The 15,352-nt window shown below is 45.3% G+C and overlaps 1 protein-coding gene across 1 annotated transcript; it reads left to right on the forward strand.

Moving 5' to 3' along the window:
* The first annotated feature begins 2,441 nt into the window (after positions 1-2,441).
* IL1B (interleukin 1 beta) lies at positions 2,442-12,700 on the forward strand. Its single transcript, XM_079792655.1, has 7 exons — positions 2,442-2,498; positions 2,912-2,973; positions 3,482-3,533; positions 4,796-5,000; positions 9,829-9,987; positions 11,227-11,357; positions 12,067-12,700. The coding sequence occupies exons 2-7, from the start codon at positions 2,957-2,959 to the stop codon at positions 12,277-12,279; spliced, it is 777 nt and encodes a 258-aa protein (XP_079648781.1). The 5' UTR covers positions 2,442-2,498; positions 2,912-2,956; the 3' UTR covers positions 12,280-12,700.
* Positions 12,701-15,352: the final 2,652 nt, after the last annotated feature.

Below are 15,352 nucleotides of genomic sequence, written 5' to 3' on the forward strand. Positions count from 1 at the left end.
TGGAGCTCCCTACAACCTCCTGACATTACCCACTCCCTACCCCCACTTCTACCGGTTTTGTTTCCTGGGGTTTGCATCCCCTTCTACATTATTATCGCTCTCCCAGCCCCCACCCCAGGGCAACTGTCTCTGTAGTGAGATGTTCTCTGCTCTGGGGACTAGAAGGAAGTGCTATGACCTGAGTGGTCTCCTCGCAGAGGCAATGTTTAATACGTGTATTGTGCAAGCTGCTTGCGTGACACAAGATGTTTCACTTCCTTAGAGGGACAGGAGGATGCCAGGTTTTGCGTGCAGGCTATAAGGCCTGGATGAGGCGTAAAGAGTACTGTAGATAACAACGTCAAGGGTCATTGCCCCATGACTCCAAAATTTCCCTGGAGCAGAAAGAATGAGACTCATATATCCTCGACACCAGGAGATGGAGAAGTAGATTCAAGCTTCCTACCTCTATCGCAAGCCCATACATGGTGCTCCAGTCCTGTCATACCTCAGTTCCTGTCACTGGCTTTCATCCTTCATTCAGCTTCTAATCACATCTACAGATTGAGAGCACTTCGTGTTCTCTGTCAGAAGAGCCCACAGAGCTTCCAGACCAACAGATCCTGCTGACTCCAACACAAAGATTCCAAGGGAAGGGGTAGTTCCATCAGTGAGACTTGGAGACCAGTGGTTACTTTATAGAGTGGATACTATGGAGTCAAAACAAGAGTTCACCAACCTCCCTAGATGAGGCCTCTGGAGTGTCTGCAGAACCAGACACCCAATTTTATGAGGGCTCAGAGTTGGGAACAAGCTACTGCTTATGAAACTCACAAGAAATTGATGCATTGAATATGCAACTTTTAGATTCCCGTGAAATATGTTACTTACCAAAGATGGAATTTGGGTGTCTACCTTCCTGATATAAAGTCACTAGGAGCCAAGCTAAGCGTCAAAAGGCTGCTTGGTGCAATAGCTAAGACCTGGAAACAGCCCAAGTGCCTATCAGTAGATGAGTGGATAAAAAAGCTGTGGTACATTTACATAATGGAATACTAAGCAGCTCCAAAAAAAGAAGGAAATCTTACCCTTTGAGACAGCATGGAGAGACCTGGAGAGTATTATGCTAAGCAAAATAAGCCAGTCAGAGAAAGACAAATATCACATGATCTCACTTATATGTGGAATCTAATGAACAAAATAACCTGACAAACAAAATAGCACCAGAGGCATGGAAGCCTGAAACAGACTGATGAATCTCAGAGAGAATGGGGGAGGGGATAGGAAGAGATTAACCAAAGAATTTATATGCCTATATACATAACACAGACAATAGTGTGGTGAAGGCCTTAGGTGGGAAAATGGAGGGGCGGGGGTAAGGGGGTATGGGGCACATCTGTAATACTCTCAACAATAATTTTTTTTTAAAGGAGCCAAAAGGCTGCTTGGCAAGTTTGCCCACTGGGCTGTTCTTGCCCCGCAGTAGAATCCCTTGCTCTCCTGCCTGTGAGTCAGAGGCCCTCTCCCTTGGACAGTGCAGAGCAAGCACAGTAGCTGGCACATCATAGGCACATGCTTATTTGAGAAAAAACACTGTCAAATTTCCCGCTCACCCACTCAGGCAACACACATTCACTGTCTGAGTTTGCATACCAGGCACTGTAGTAGACCTAGCTTCAAAAGATTCATAGCCTCCTGTGGTACCACATGAGTGAGCAAAGTTTCAATTCAGTGCTGTGATGCATGCGATGATACAGATGGGCCAAAGCGGGTCGGGAGGGCCCTGTTCCTAGACTCCATGCACCGGTTGTGAGCCAGCTACTCATTCATATTCTAAAATGTGAGGGCTGTCCCGAGGCAGGCACTGCACTGGGATCTGGTACATTTCTGTATCCTAACAACAAAATATCTGAAAGAGAAGTAAAGAAAACAATCCCATTGACAATAGCACCAAAAATAATAAAATAGGGATAAATTTAACCAATAAAGAGAAAGAGCTGTACCCTAAAAACTATAAGACATTGATGAGAGGAATTGAAAAAGACACAAAGTAATGGAAAGATATCCTATGTTCATGGATTGGAAGAATTAATGTTGTTAACATATTTATTCTACCCAAAGCAATCTACAGATTCATCGCAATACCTACCAAAATTCCAATTAGAACATTATCTAACCTAGGAAAACCCCGCAATAGTAGTGACATGGTCTGCATAATGGTTGTAGAAGACAATGCTTATTTGCATGAGGACACGTGTGCGTATATGTCTCAGCTCATGGCCACTTGCCCTTCCATGGACTGGAGAATTTGTTCAGTTTGTCTTCTCCCAGAAGTTACCATCATCCTCTTTTTTAAATTTGGTTGTGACACCAGTTAACCAAAGAGGAAATTTCTCATCTTGGCACTTCTGCTTTTGAAGGTCATAAAACTGAGGGAGAAATTGGCAGGTGGCATTCCTCTCCAAGGCCAGACGGACTAGTCCAGAACTCTGTTCTCTCCACCAGTCTTCATTGCTTAGGTATGACTTTAACCAACTCTTATGATCAGGTCCTAAGGGGTCTCTCTGTCTCTCCGCTTCTCTCTGTCTTCTTCTCTCCCTCTCGTTCGCTGCCTGAGGGCTAGGTTTTTTGCACAAATGCCAGGTGTACTGTTATGCTATGGTTTGTGAAGTATTCTGGAAGTGAATACTGCTTATAGCAGCTGACCCCTGAGAGGTCATAGTCAAAGCCCCTACTCCTAACAGATGCGCTCCTGATTCGGGTTTGGTTTAGCAAATGTTTCCCTCTGGGCCCAAAGGGAGGTTCTTTCATACATCTGTTCATTCACTCAAAGATTGTTTCCTTGCCTGCTGTTCATGTAGTAGGTGTTGAGGGAAACTCACCTACAGGCCGGGCATGGCAAGTGCCTCTCATTTTCCCCCTCTTCACACAGGTTTCTGAAGCAGCCACGGCAGCAGTGACTGAACTCGACAGTGAAATGATGGCTTACTACAGGTCAGTGGGGAGACTGAGACCATTGGTGGAGCAGGGTTCCTCGTTCAAGAGTGAAGTGCTCTCTGTGTGTGGAGACCAGATTTGTCCCCACACTGCACCTTTCAGTGGCAAGCAGGGTTTCAATTAGCCTGGTTTAAATGCTGATTTCCCCCAACAAGTCCGGCCTTGGGACCCACGGGCATCCCGGTGCTGTTGCTGGGCTTCCTGCAGAAGGCAGGAGGGCAGAGAAGATGCCAGGTGGGCGGCACAGGGTGAAGTCTGGCTTCAGTGGGAGGGAAGGCTCAGATTTGAGGGCCTGGGCATTAGGCCTCAGGATCCCTCAGGGAGCACCCACACCTGTCCTGCCGCCTGGAAGTCCCATGCATATCTCCACGGGACTTGCCAGCTTCCAGCAGCCGTAGGGACATGCTGCTTGTAGTTTCCTATGAACAGTAATGACCGTTTGCAGGAAGGAAAAATAAACTTGTCTGGGAGACATAATTGAGCAGTGTCTCTGATTTTATTACAGTGACAATGAGAATGGCCTGTTCTTTGAGACTGATGGCCCACAACAGACTAAGGTAAGACCAGGAGCTTAGATTCAATCCATGGATGAGCTTTGAGCTGGGAAATGCTCAAGAAAAAGAGTCTGGGACACCTTGACCTTGTGGTATCTTGTGATAGAATGACTGTCATGTCTTCCAGTGAGACCAGAGCAGTCTATGCTGACCTAGCCACTGTGCGGCTCCCACACCACACCATCACTCACTAAGGCTCGGTGATGGCGCCATGCTTGCAGAGGGCCAGGGCCACGGCAGTGGTGATAGGTTTGCTGTGTGATGTCAGAAAGACAGCCAAGGTTTCAAGTGGCTTCAACACAAATTTGATTTTCCTTTTAGGGGAGGGGCTCAGCCTGCATACTCCCTGGAGCCAAGTTCTGAGACCCAGAGGAGATAACCTTGAGAGTTAACATGTTGCCCCCTTTGAGGTGGAAGAGGTTTTTGCTCCCTGGCATAAAGTTAGTGACAAGATGTAGATGATATACCAAAATGATGAATTGGGAGTTGAAAGAAAATCACTCACTTGCTATTTGATCTTAGACAAGTCATTTTACCGTTTTGGGTCTCACCTGAAATGTTTCAAAACCAGCATAACTGGTTTAGTCTCGCCCAGAGTGGAGCATGGCTTCTCCCTCTGGCCTTTTGCCTCTCCCAGCCACCTGACTGTCAGTCACGGGTCGCACAGTCAGCATTCCTCTGTGCCATTAAAGGTCTCTCAACTGTCTCTCAAGCTTTTAAACCACTGTCACACCTTAGGACAACCTCAGTAAACCTTATCACAGTTTCTCCAAATAACAGCAAAGTGGTCACATACTTTACAAATAACAACCACTTTTAACATATTTGCAGAATGCTTATGAAACAGCATTCTGAAAAATAAAGAAATAATTAAAAATTTGCTGAATGAGCATAGATGTATAGAAAATATTATAATCACCACTGACATAAAAATTTAAATGCATAGTGTTAGAGTATTAGGAATTCAAAAAGGTGTAAAGTGTAAAAAGGTAGGAACTTATGGTTAGTGGAGCAGCTGTGCAAAGGATACACAAGGTATGAACAGGATTTATTAAAAAAGAATGCCACATTTGGCATCAAAAAGCCCACATTCTGGCCTCTAACCTGCCAGGTGCCTTTGGGTGAGCCACCTGCCCTCTCTGGACTTTAGAGAGATGACAGTTTTTCCAGAGAAGCTCGGTTATGGGTCCTCCCACCACTCTGATGACAACACGGTTCTCTGGCCCAGCTACCTCAACACGCTCCCTTCCCTGGTCTTCCCACAGTGCTCCTTCCAAGACCTGGACCTCATCCCTCTGGGAGATGGGGGAATCCAGCTGAAAGTCTCCCACCAGCTCTACAACTCCAGTTTCAGGCGGGCCGTGTCGGTCGTCATTGCCATGGAGAAGCTGAGGAAAGTGCCCATGGTCTGCCCACAGGACCTCCAGGATGACGACCTGCGAAGCCTCTTCTTCTTCATCTTTAAAGAAGGTACTTCTGAGAGCCAAGGGCAGACAGATCTCTGCTCACTTCCTTCTCCGTGTCCATAACTCAACAATCAATTAAACTCCCCCAGAGCTGAAACCCTGGTGAATGAAAAGGGCAACATAGTAGACCCAAGAAGCTCAGGCCACATGCAGGCCTGGAAAGCTTGGAACCACCCAGGATGGTCTGATTACAAATTGCTAACTGGGCGGTCATGTGGGCCATAAAGTCCCAGGCTTGTAGCTTCCTTAGCAAACGTCACTCTTTGCCTTAAGGAACCCTGTCCATTGTTCTGATGCTTCTTATGAGAGCACACTTTTGAAATGCCAGAGTAATTTCCTTTCCCTATGCCCAAGGGGCACAACTATAGACACCAAAGCAGGAGACCACAGACCTCCTTGTTGTCTTCTTGTTCCCACAAACCATCTCTATGTCTCTATGTGCTGCAAATGGTAATTATTAACTGTCCTGTAGCCACCAAGGTAAAGGAAGTGTGTGTCTCTCCATTTTGTTTTTATCTAATCCCAAAGATAACCTGCTCTGCTTTCTCCTGCCCCCTAAATCTACCACCACCGGATTCCACGTAATCTTCCCTACATTATCTCCTTTGATTCTAATGCATGAAATAAGCTGCAAAACTAGTCCTGCCCTGGCCATTGTGGCTCAGTAGTTAGAGTATCGTCATGCAGACCAGAGGGTTGTGGGTTCAATTCCCAGTCAAGGGCATATACCTGGGTTGCAGGTTTGACCCTCAACCCCAGTTGGGGGGTATTTGTGGGAGGCAACCAATCCATGCATCTCTCTCACATTGATCTCTCTCCTCTCTTCCCCTCCCCACTCCCTTCTATGTTTTCTTAAATTCAATGAGAAAAATATCTTCTGCTGAGGATTAACAACAACCAAAAACTGCTATTCTCCAGAGCATTTTCTCAATTTGTTGACATTGTGCTTCAGGCATGTCTTCAACATCGGGGCTCAGATAAATTCTTCTAAAGCTTTCTACAGAATTGGACATTCTTTTGTCAACACTTGTTTGGCATAGCCAACAGGATTCTAAATAAGCCCACCCATGACCACCCTGCGACCCCAGACCCAGAGCTAGGTACCAGCAGGGGCCCACAGAGCCCCACCGGCTCCTGCTTCACATCAGGTGATCTTGGGAGAGTTTCTCTTAGAATCCTGGGCCTCCTTTTGCTTGAGGTCATAGGTCTTGACTTAATTTGAGCTGTTATTAGAAAACCCTTGAGGTAGTACTATAAGATAAAGGTGAGATAACCCAGGGACAGGAGAAAAATGAAAGACTGCTTTGGGGTTTTTTTTAATTTCTTTTTCTTTCTTTTTTTTAAATAAATTTTTTTAATTTAATAAATCTTTATTGCTCAGATTATTACAATTGTTCCTCTTTTTTCCCCCATAGCTCCCCTCACCCAGTTCCCACCCCACTCTCTGTCCTTACCCACCCACCCCCACTGTCCTCATCCATAGGTGTACCATTTCTGTCCAGTCTCTTACCACACCCCTTTCCCCCCAAGAATTGTCAGTCCACTCCCTTTCTATGCCCCTGATTCTATTATATTCACCAGTTTATTCTGTTCATCAGATTTTTTTATTCACTTGATTTTTAGATTCACTTGTTGATAGATATGTATTTGTTGTTCATAATTTTTATCTTTACCTCTTTCTTCTTCCTGCTCTTCTTAAAGAATACCTTTCAGCATTTCATATAATACTGGTTTGGTGGTGATGAACTCCTTTAGCTTTTTCTTAACTGTGAAGCTCTTTATCTGCCCTTCAATTCTGAATGATAGCTTTGCTGGGTAGAGTAATCTTGGTTGTAGATTCTTGCTATTCATCACTTTGAATAGTTCTTGCCACTCCCATCTGGCCTGCATAGTTTCTGTTGAGAAATCTGCTGACAGCCGTATGGGTACTCCCTTGTAGGTAACTAACTGTTTTTTCTCTTGCTGCTTTTTCAGTTGAGTGTTTTTTGTTTCTTTGTCTCCGCATTTTGGCTGTTTCCCTGAGCTGATAGAGTGGCTTTGTGTGCTAGGTGTCCTATAGGGCCCAGTGGCTCAGCCTCCCCACATACCTGAGATGGACACTCTTGGTGCACCCCTTTGTGGGCTGTGTGCACAGTCTTGTTGTAGTTAAGGCTAGATTGTTGTTGGTATCACTGGGAGGAATTGACCTCCAGGCCAATTGGCTGTGAGGATCAGCTGTGTCTATGCTGGGAGAACTTCTGTGCTGGAGACACCCTATGGGAGACTTGCAAAAGCCTCTGTGCTCAGCTTAAATGGGGTGAAGTCTCAGGTCTCAGGACGGAACAGACAGCATTGGTTTCCCGTCAGCCTTGCCCTAATAGGCCCTTGTGTCTCAGTGTCCCGTGGTAATCACTAAGAGAAAACCGCCCTCGAGTTCTGCCCACTGCCAGACAGTCCAATTTCTCTCTGAATGAGTCTGGGTCCCCAGAGTATTGCCCAGAACTGGAGTTCAGCACAGTTGGGAGCTTTTGTCTCTCTCCCTCTTGAGAAAGCCAGCCATGTACTCAGTTGCCAGTCCTCTCCGCACACGTGTCTCAGTACCTCTGCCTCCTGCAGCTCCTCTGAGTCTCATTGTGCTTTTCTCTTTCCTTCTAGTTGTAGAATTTCCACTCAGCCAGCCTTCCTGTGGTTCTGGATGATGTCTGTTTTGTCTTTTAGTTGTAGTTTTGAAATTGTTGTGCAAAGCAGCAGTTCAGGTGTTTGCCTATGCTGCCATCTTGGTTTCTCCTCTTTTTTTAAATACCGTATTTTCCAGCATATAAGACAACTTTTTAACCCAGGAAAATCTTCTCAAAAGTCGGGGGTCTTATACACCGGAAAATACAGTACCTGTATCCCGCCTGCCCCCCCCCCCCCCCCCCCCCCGCAAGCCGATGTCCCAGTGCTGGAGCTGAGAGTGAGTATCGTATTTTCCAGCATATAAAACCCCTGACTTTTGAGAAGATTTTCCTGAGTTAAAAAGTCGTCTTATACGCTGGAAAATACGGTAAACTTTTATTGATTTCAGAGAGGGAGAGAGAGATAGAAACATCAATGATGAGAAAGAATCATTGATCAGCTGCCTCCTGCATGCCCCCTACTGGGGATAGAGTCCACAACCTGGGCATGTGCTCTTGACCAGAAATGAATCTGGGACCCCACAGTCCACAAGCCGACATTCTATTCACTGAGCCAAACCGGCTAGGGCTAAAATTTAGTTTTTCAATTATAACTGGCATAAAAAATTATGTTAGTTTCAGGTGTACAGCATAGCAATTAGACATTTAAATACCTTATGTGGTGATCCCCCATAAGTCTAGTACCCATCTGACAAAATACATAGTTATAATAATACTATTAACAATCCCATATGCTGTACTTTACCTCCTGTGACTGTTTTTATATCTGGCAATTTGTATGTCTTAATCCCTTCTCCCCAATCTTTTTTCACCCATCTCCTCAATCTCCCTTCCATCTGGCAACCATCAATTTGTTCTCTGTATCTATGTTTCTGTTTGTTCATTCATTTTGTTTTTTAGATTCCACATATAAGTGAAATCACATGGCATTTGTCTCAAGCTGCTCCACTCTGTCCTCTGCTTTCTGAGCTTCCTTGCATGAACTTGCCTTCCTTTCTTCCTCTCTCTTCTCTTGCCCCTATGTCTCCCTCCACCACCACTCCCTAATGGCCTACAGGAAACTGAGAATAGAAAGCAAGACTAGAATAAACTGGGAAAACAAGAAATATTGGCAGCTCCCTTTAGGGAAACCCGGTGCAGGCAGGGGAACTAGTAAAGGTATACATTTGAACTAGAACAGAACTAAGGAATCTAAATAGAGATCTCCCTTATCCCCTCCAAGACTCTGATGGGTTAACAAAGGACCTTGATTTAACTATTAGAACATATGAAAATAGTAATTTGGCTGATCAATTATCTAAAACTATTCAAAAAGGGGGAGGGGGGATAAAGCTACTAAAATTGTGACTATATAGCTCCAGCAACTAAGCAATCAGTCCAGACCTCACCAAAGGCTTCCTTAACAGGGGAAGGAGTGTGCTTCTATGGTAGAAAGCCAGGGCACCTTAAGAAGGATTGTAGAAAACTGAAATGGGATTTAGAAAAAGAAGAGAAACAGATGCAAGCACAGGGCTGCTCTGAGGATGCTGAGAGGGCATTTCTCCTTCTTCTTACCAATACCTTAGGAAAAAATTAAATTACCATAAAAGGGGAAACTTCAAAGACCCTTTGATTTTAATGTGTTCAGAAGGAGCTGCCAAACTGTCATTCTCCTGGAACACTTTCTCAATCTGTTGAGATCTTGCTTCTGGGCATGTCCTCAAATTCTTGGTTCAGATAAACTCTTTGAACATTCCTTCATCACTGCCCTTTACAATATTAGGCCCATCAGTGGGGGGAAAACAGAGAAGCCTAGACACTAAATTGATCATCTCTTAGTTGAAACTATTCTCAAAATAAGACCTTGATAACTACTCACATTTTCAAATCCAAACAACATTCTCAGAATGCTTCCTCTTACACTATCTCCTGCGCATCTCATGCCCTTGTTGGCCTAGTATTATTGGATCACCATTTTACTTTAGTCACTCTATTGCTCATCCATAGCAAGCAACAATGCTGAAGCGTGAACCCATGTCTTAAGGTGCCACATCTGATGTTCTTTCCCGTCCTAACTTCCTCCCCACTGTGTTACAATTTCTTGAGCTGTGTGTGTCCTCCAACAAGCCCAATGCCTCTCATCAGGCCTGCCCTGCTCGCTTTGTACCTAAACAATGCATGTGCCCCACATTTCAGAATCCATTGACTACATGTGGGATGACAGTTATGAGAGTGATGCAGCCCTACAATCACTGAACTGCAGACTCCGGGACATAAACCAAAAATCCCTGGTGCTGTCTGGACCACATGAGCTGCAGGCTCTTCACCTGAATGGACAGAATGTGAACCAACAAGGTAAGTGGGAAATCTTGATTCCTCTCTTGGCACCCTGGCAGCTTGCTAGTCATCCACATTTTCAACAAAGTATTAAGGCAAATTATCAACATCAGTGAAAACAACATGCTATGGGGGGCGGGTGTTCCAGCAATGACGCCAGATTGATTCCCTTAGCACATTCATTTTCTGGCAAGAGATGTAACTCTACAAAATTAGTCTGCTCAAGCACACCTAGGATCATGGTCTGGCCAGGTCATTTAACAACAGTACAATATCAGTGCTTCCATTAGAAAGGGGTCATTGGATGGACATGACCTAACTGCCTGTGGGTTCTTGTTTCCTGTGGTTGATATTGAAAGTAGAATGGTGAAGAGATAATGTGTTCACTCCCATTTCCATCCCTGCCCCTATCCCCTAACAGCCTTCCTACCCAACAACAGATGGGCCCTTATAGGGAAATTTCACTGACAAGCAGAAATGTTTATCTCTCTGCTGTAACTGGCAAATCTTCCAAGTCTGGGGAGCCCATTAGCTGTGGGATCTGCCTGGCACCCTGCCACCGTGGCTGAGCCCTGTGTGCAGGGGTGTGGCCATGGGAACTGCTGAAAGGAGCAGTGTGTTCCCTTCCAGGGCTGCCAACCTTGGAGAGAGGCACCCCTGGGGGAAGCGTCCTGCTCTCAGCCAGGCCAGAACAATCCTGTTTCTTTAGAACTGGGTTGTGAGCATGACCTTGGGGCCTCCAAGTGAAACCATTGTGACTAAGGAAGATTAACATGAGTGTCTGTCCTTGCAGCCACTTGTCCCAGCTAAGCCTCTCCTCGCCCAAGTTCTTCCCACTTGTTGCTCTACATCTTGGAATAGATTTGTGCCTGGTTTCTTTCAGGAGCCCAGCTTAACCTCTTTGCTTGCCTTTCATGTTGATCAAATTGTTCTGCTCATGAGATGGGCCCATCACCACACGACAAGATGGCTTCCTTCCTTCCTTCCTTCCTTCCTTCCTTCCTTCCTTCCTTCAGTTTTTAAAAATTAGACCCCCTAATTCTTCACTGCCACTGTAATAGGCTCTGGGAAGTCCCCAGACCTTCTCTAGGAAAAACTGGAATCAACCAACTGACACTGCTATAACCCATGAGAATCCATAGGGAGGTTCCCACAGGGGAGGCTAAATTAGATGAGTCTTGGGCTTGGGGTCCAGTGGTTGGGCCAACCCTGCCCTGCTGTGCATCCCTGAGCACAAGGCCCCTCTTCTTTCTCCAGTCGTGTTCTGCATGAGCTTCGTGCCAGGAGACGAGAATATCGACAAGATACCCGTGGCCTTGGGCATCAAGGAAAAGAACCTGTACCTATCTTGCGTGGTGAAGGACAAGAAGCCCACCCTGCAGCTGGAGGTGAGTGAGCACCAGCAGCCAAAGGCCCTTCTCAACTCCTCTGAAGCACACCTAGCCATCACTGACTTCCAAGACAGCCACCTTCTCCCCCCCACACCCCACCCCCGCCCTCCGAAAACCTGGGGGCAGACCTACTTGACAATTTTGCGGAACTGTAAATATGCAATTGCTAAATGCATGCAACTTCCACTGCAGAAAATTAAATCATTTCACTGATGCTATTATGCCCAGTCAACGCCCAACAGATGATGCAGTGTTAGGGCTGCTCCATTTGATACATGACACTTTGGGAAATTAATCAATTCAAGAGAGCTGTCACCTGTTGTCATCTCCACTCTACTCCCAACATCACAATCCTTCCCACTTTCCAGCCTTCTTAGCTAAAGCTTCATTTCCAAGTTGAAATCATTTTAGCCAAGGCCATTAAAATTTTTAATTAAAAAAAAAACACAAAAATAACAAAAACACAACACAGCAAAAATCCCCAGAAACTAGACACTCCTGGCAGCCTTAACCTGACACTCAGTTCTAGAAAAGGCTGAGAGCTCCTTCAGTCACCACATGGAAAGTTGGGGTCACGAAGATCCCTGGGGCGTCTGGATCCTGGTCCTGGCTCTTCGGTTTCCTCTCTCACTGACCCAGAGAACAGTCTCACCAGAGTCTCTCTGTTCCTTCCCTCTCAGAAATTCTTCCTTCTATTTCACTGCAGACATTTGACCCCCACGGTCAGTCAAAGAAGAAGATAGACAGGCGGTTTATCTTCAACAAGAAAGAAATCAGGGACAAGGTAGAATTTGAGTCTGCCTTGTACCCCAACTGGTACATCAGCACCTCTCAAGAGGAGCAGATGCCCGTCTTCCTGGGAAGTACTAAAGGTGGCCAAGATATAACTGACTTCACCATGGAAATCCTGACTCGCTGAAGAGACCTGTACCCAGGGCACCCACCTGTGCTGAGTCACCGCGAGGGCTGCAGAAAGGGTACAGAAGGGTTTGAACATGGCAGGGGCTGTACTTGACTGTGGCCTCGTCAATGCCCAGCTGCTTTCCCCACATTAATTAGGGAGAAGCAGTCCCCTCCTCCCAGGGCCAATCCTCTCTCCTCTCTGCTCATACAACGCCAGCTAGGCAGAAACCACTGCACATTCGGTTCACAGAATCCCTCTGTCCTTTGCACCCAGCTTCCAACAGGCAACCACTTGAATTATCTGTTTATTTATTTATTATGGGTTCGTCTATTTAATTTCGCTCAAGGGACCAGGAAGCAGCCATTCCTGTGAAAGGGCCCAGTCTGCAATATCTAAGGAGTCCATGTGATTTGGATGAGTGTGCTGTCTTTATATCAAGTCCTTTCACCAAGCTGAATAAGCTCAGATTATTTTTATAGGAATATTTGTGAATGAGAAGTAAGATCACACTGCTTCAATAATTCTGAAATAAATGTCACTGAAAAATAAAATTGTTCCCATGTGGTGATTGAGTTTTCCTGGATCTGACACAGAAGAGGGAAGATAAATGGTGGCACGGGAGCCTGGTTGGGGAGCTGGCAGCCCGCTCCTCACGGAGTGCTGCCCACCAAGTACGTGGAAACATCCCTGCCCAGCAGAGCCGCCTTCCACCCGTCCCCTCATTTTCTGTTTTTCAATAAAAAGATATTCGATGCAAAAGGCTCATCTGAAAACAGGATCAGCTGAAGCATTATAGGACTGAGGGTTGTGGAAATGGCTGCTGACAGTTTCTCTGTTCATTTACTCAACAAACATTTATAAAACAAATGCTATATACTAGGGGCCCTAACTGGTTTGGCTCAGTGGATAGAGCATCAGCTTGCAGACTGAAAGGTCCCGGGTTCAATTCCGGTCAAGGGCATGTACCTTGGTTCCAGGCACATCCCCAGTAGGAGGTGTGCGGGAGGCAGCTGATCGATGTTTCTCTTCCATCGATGTTTCTAATTCTCTATCTCTCTCCCTTACTCTCTGTAAAAAATCAATAAAATATATTTTTTTTAATTTTTAAATGCTATGTACTAGGGCCTGGGAGCACAGAAACAAGAAAGGTAAGGCATTCCTAGTTAGACAGAAGAGATACACAAGCAAACGGAGGCAACAGGACAAGTAGAGGTGATACAGTATCCGGGGAGCGACAGATCTGCTGTGAAGGACGAGGGTCACCAAGCGACATACGAGTCAGGCATCAAGGACGAGCAGCAGTCCCCCACCTAGAAATAGAAAAGAAAGAAAAAGACACAGACCATTGTGGCAAAGGCATGGGGGTGTGAGAATGAATGATGCCAGGAGTGCACCTTCCGGATTGCAGGAATCATCAGAAGCAAAGCCAAGACACAAAAAGAAACTTTTGCAACTCATATCTCAGACAAAGGAAAAATTTGCTTGGTATATAAAGAGTTCCCTCTAAATGTTAAAAGAAACAAGAACGAAACAATAGGCAAAAATATGTTAACAAAAAAGGAACTACTATTAGCTGTAGCTGGTTTGGCTCAGTGGATAGAGCGTTGGCCTGTGGACTGAAGGGTCCAGGTTCAATTCCGGTCAAGGGCATGTCTCTTGGTTTCAGGCTCCTCCCCGGCCAGGGCCCTGGTCAGGGCTCGTGCAGGAGGCAACCAATCGATGAGTCTCTCTCACATCGATGTTTCTCTCTGTCTTTCTCTCTCTCTTCCACTCTCCCTAAAAATTAATGGAAAAAATATCCTCGGGTGAGGATTAAAAAAAAGGGGGGGAAAATATTATTAGATCTTGAACAGAGTCAAAGGTGCTCAGCACTACTTATAATAGATGAAGTAATAGCACTTTGGCTGCCAATGCTCTATCAGATTACAAATATCAAAAGTTTAACAACACACCCTGTTGGCAAAACTGTGGGAAGACCTCCACTCTTAAGCAGTACAGGTGGGAGTATAAACTGGTACAACTCCCTCAGAGGAAAATTTTATAATAACTATAAAAATCACAAATGCATATCCCCTTTGGCCCAGCAATTGCACTTCTGGGGACTTATCCATGGACATACACCCTTGTGAAATGACACATGATTAACATTAATCATTGCACATCACTTGTAACAGCAAAAAATGGGAAATATCCCAAGTGTCTACTGACACTTGTTAAAGGAGACTGGCTAATGTGTGAGCTGTGCCTGGTACCTGGCTGTTTGAGACGGTCACTGTTTATCTTTCTCCGCATCCCTCCCTTTATCCCCTGCAGCCCTATCCCATCAGCCTGCAGAAGCAAAAATTAGGTATGAAATCCTTCACCCACCACCAGGATCAGGAAGTGAGGGTTAAGGACTCCCTGCCAACACCTGAGCATCCCAATACGCTGCCCCTCAGCCTAGAGAGGAGACCAGCGGGAAGTGGGGCCGCCCGAGCCATGTAGTTTGCCTGTGAATGTTGGGTTTGCATGAGTCCTTGTAGCAGGGGTATACCGTATTTTTCCGTGTATAAGATGCCCCCAACTTTTCCAACCCAAAATTTAAAAAAAATCAATATTTTAAACATGAAACAGAACACATTTTTATTTAGTAATGACCACAGGTAATGTTCACATACCAGTACTATGATATTATGCAACATATCACTTTAACTTTGTTCATGTTCTCATGGCCAATCCTTCTCTCTTCATGAAATTGAAGCACCATTTTGCCTTTCCTGTAAAATCAACAATGTTCATTTCACTTGCAAACATTCTTGCCTGACATTGAATAAGCTTGGTTAACACACATAAGCCACTCTGGCACTGCTCCATAATCCAAGTCTTAAGCCTCTGCTCCAAGTTTGCCCATTTTGCTGGTTTTCCTCTAAGGCCTTCTTTTTTGGCATCTTAAGGAGTTGTTCTTCCTGTTTTCTCCACAGTCTGATCATACACTCAGTGCGAGGAGGTCCAAATTGTCTCTCTGCAGCTCTATTTCCATGCTCTTTTGCATAGCTGGTTATATTCAGTTTGAATTTTGCAGAGTTAGACAATCGCTTACCAGTATTTA

This window comes from Cnephaeus nilssonii (assembly GCF_951640355.1).
Source record: "Cnephaeus nilssonii genome assembly, chromosome: 15".
NCBI classification, from domain to species: domain Eukaryota; kingdom Metazoa; phylum Chordata; class Mammalia; order Chiroptera; family Vespertilionidae; genus Cnephaeus; species Cnephaeus nilssonii.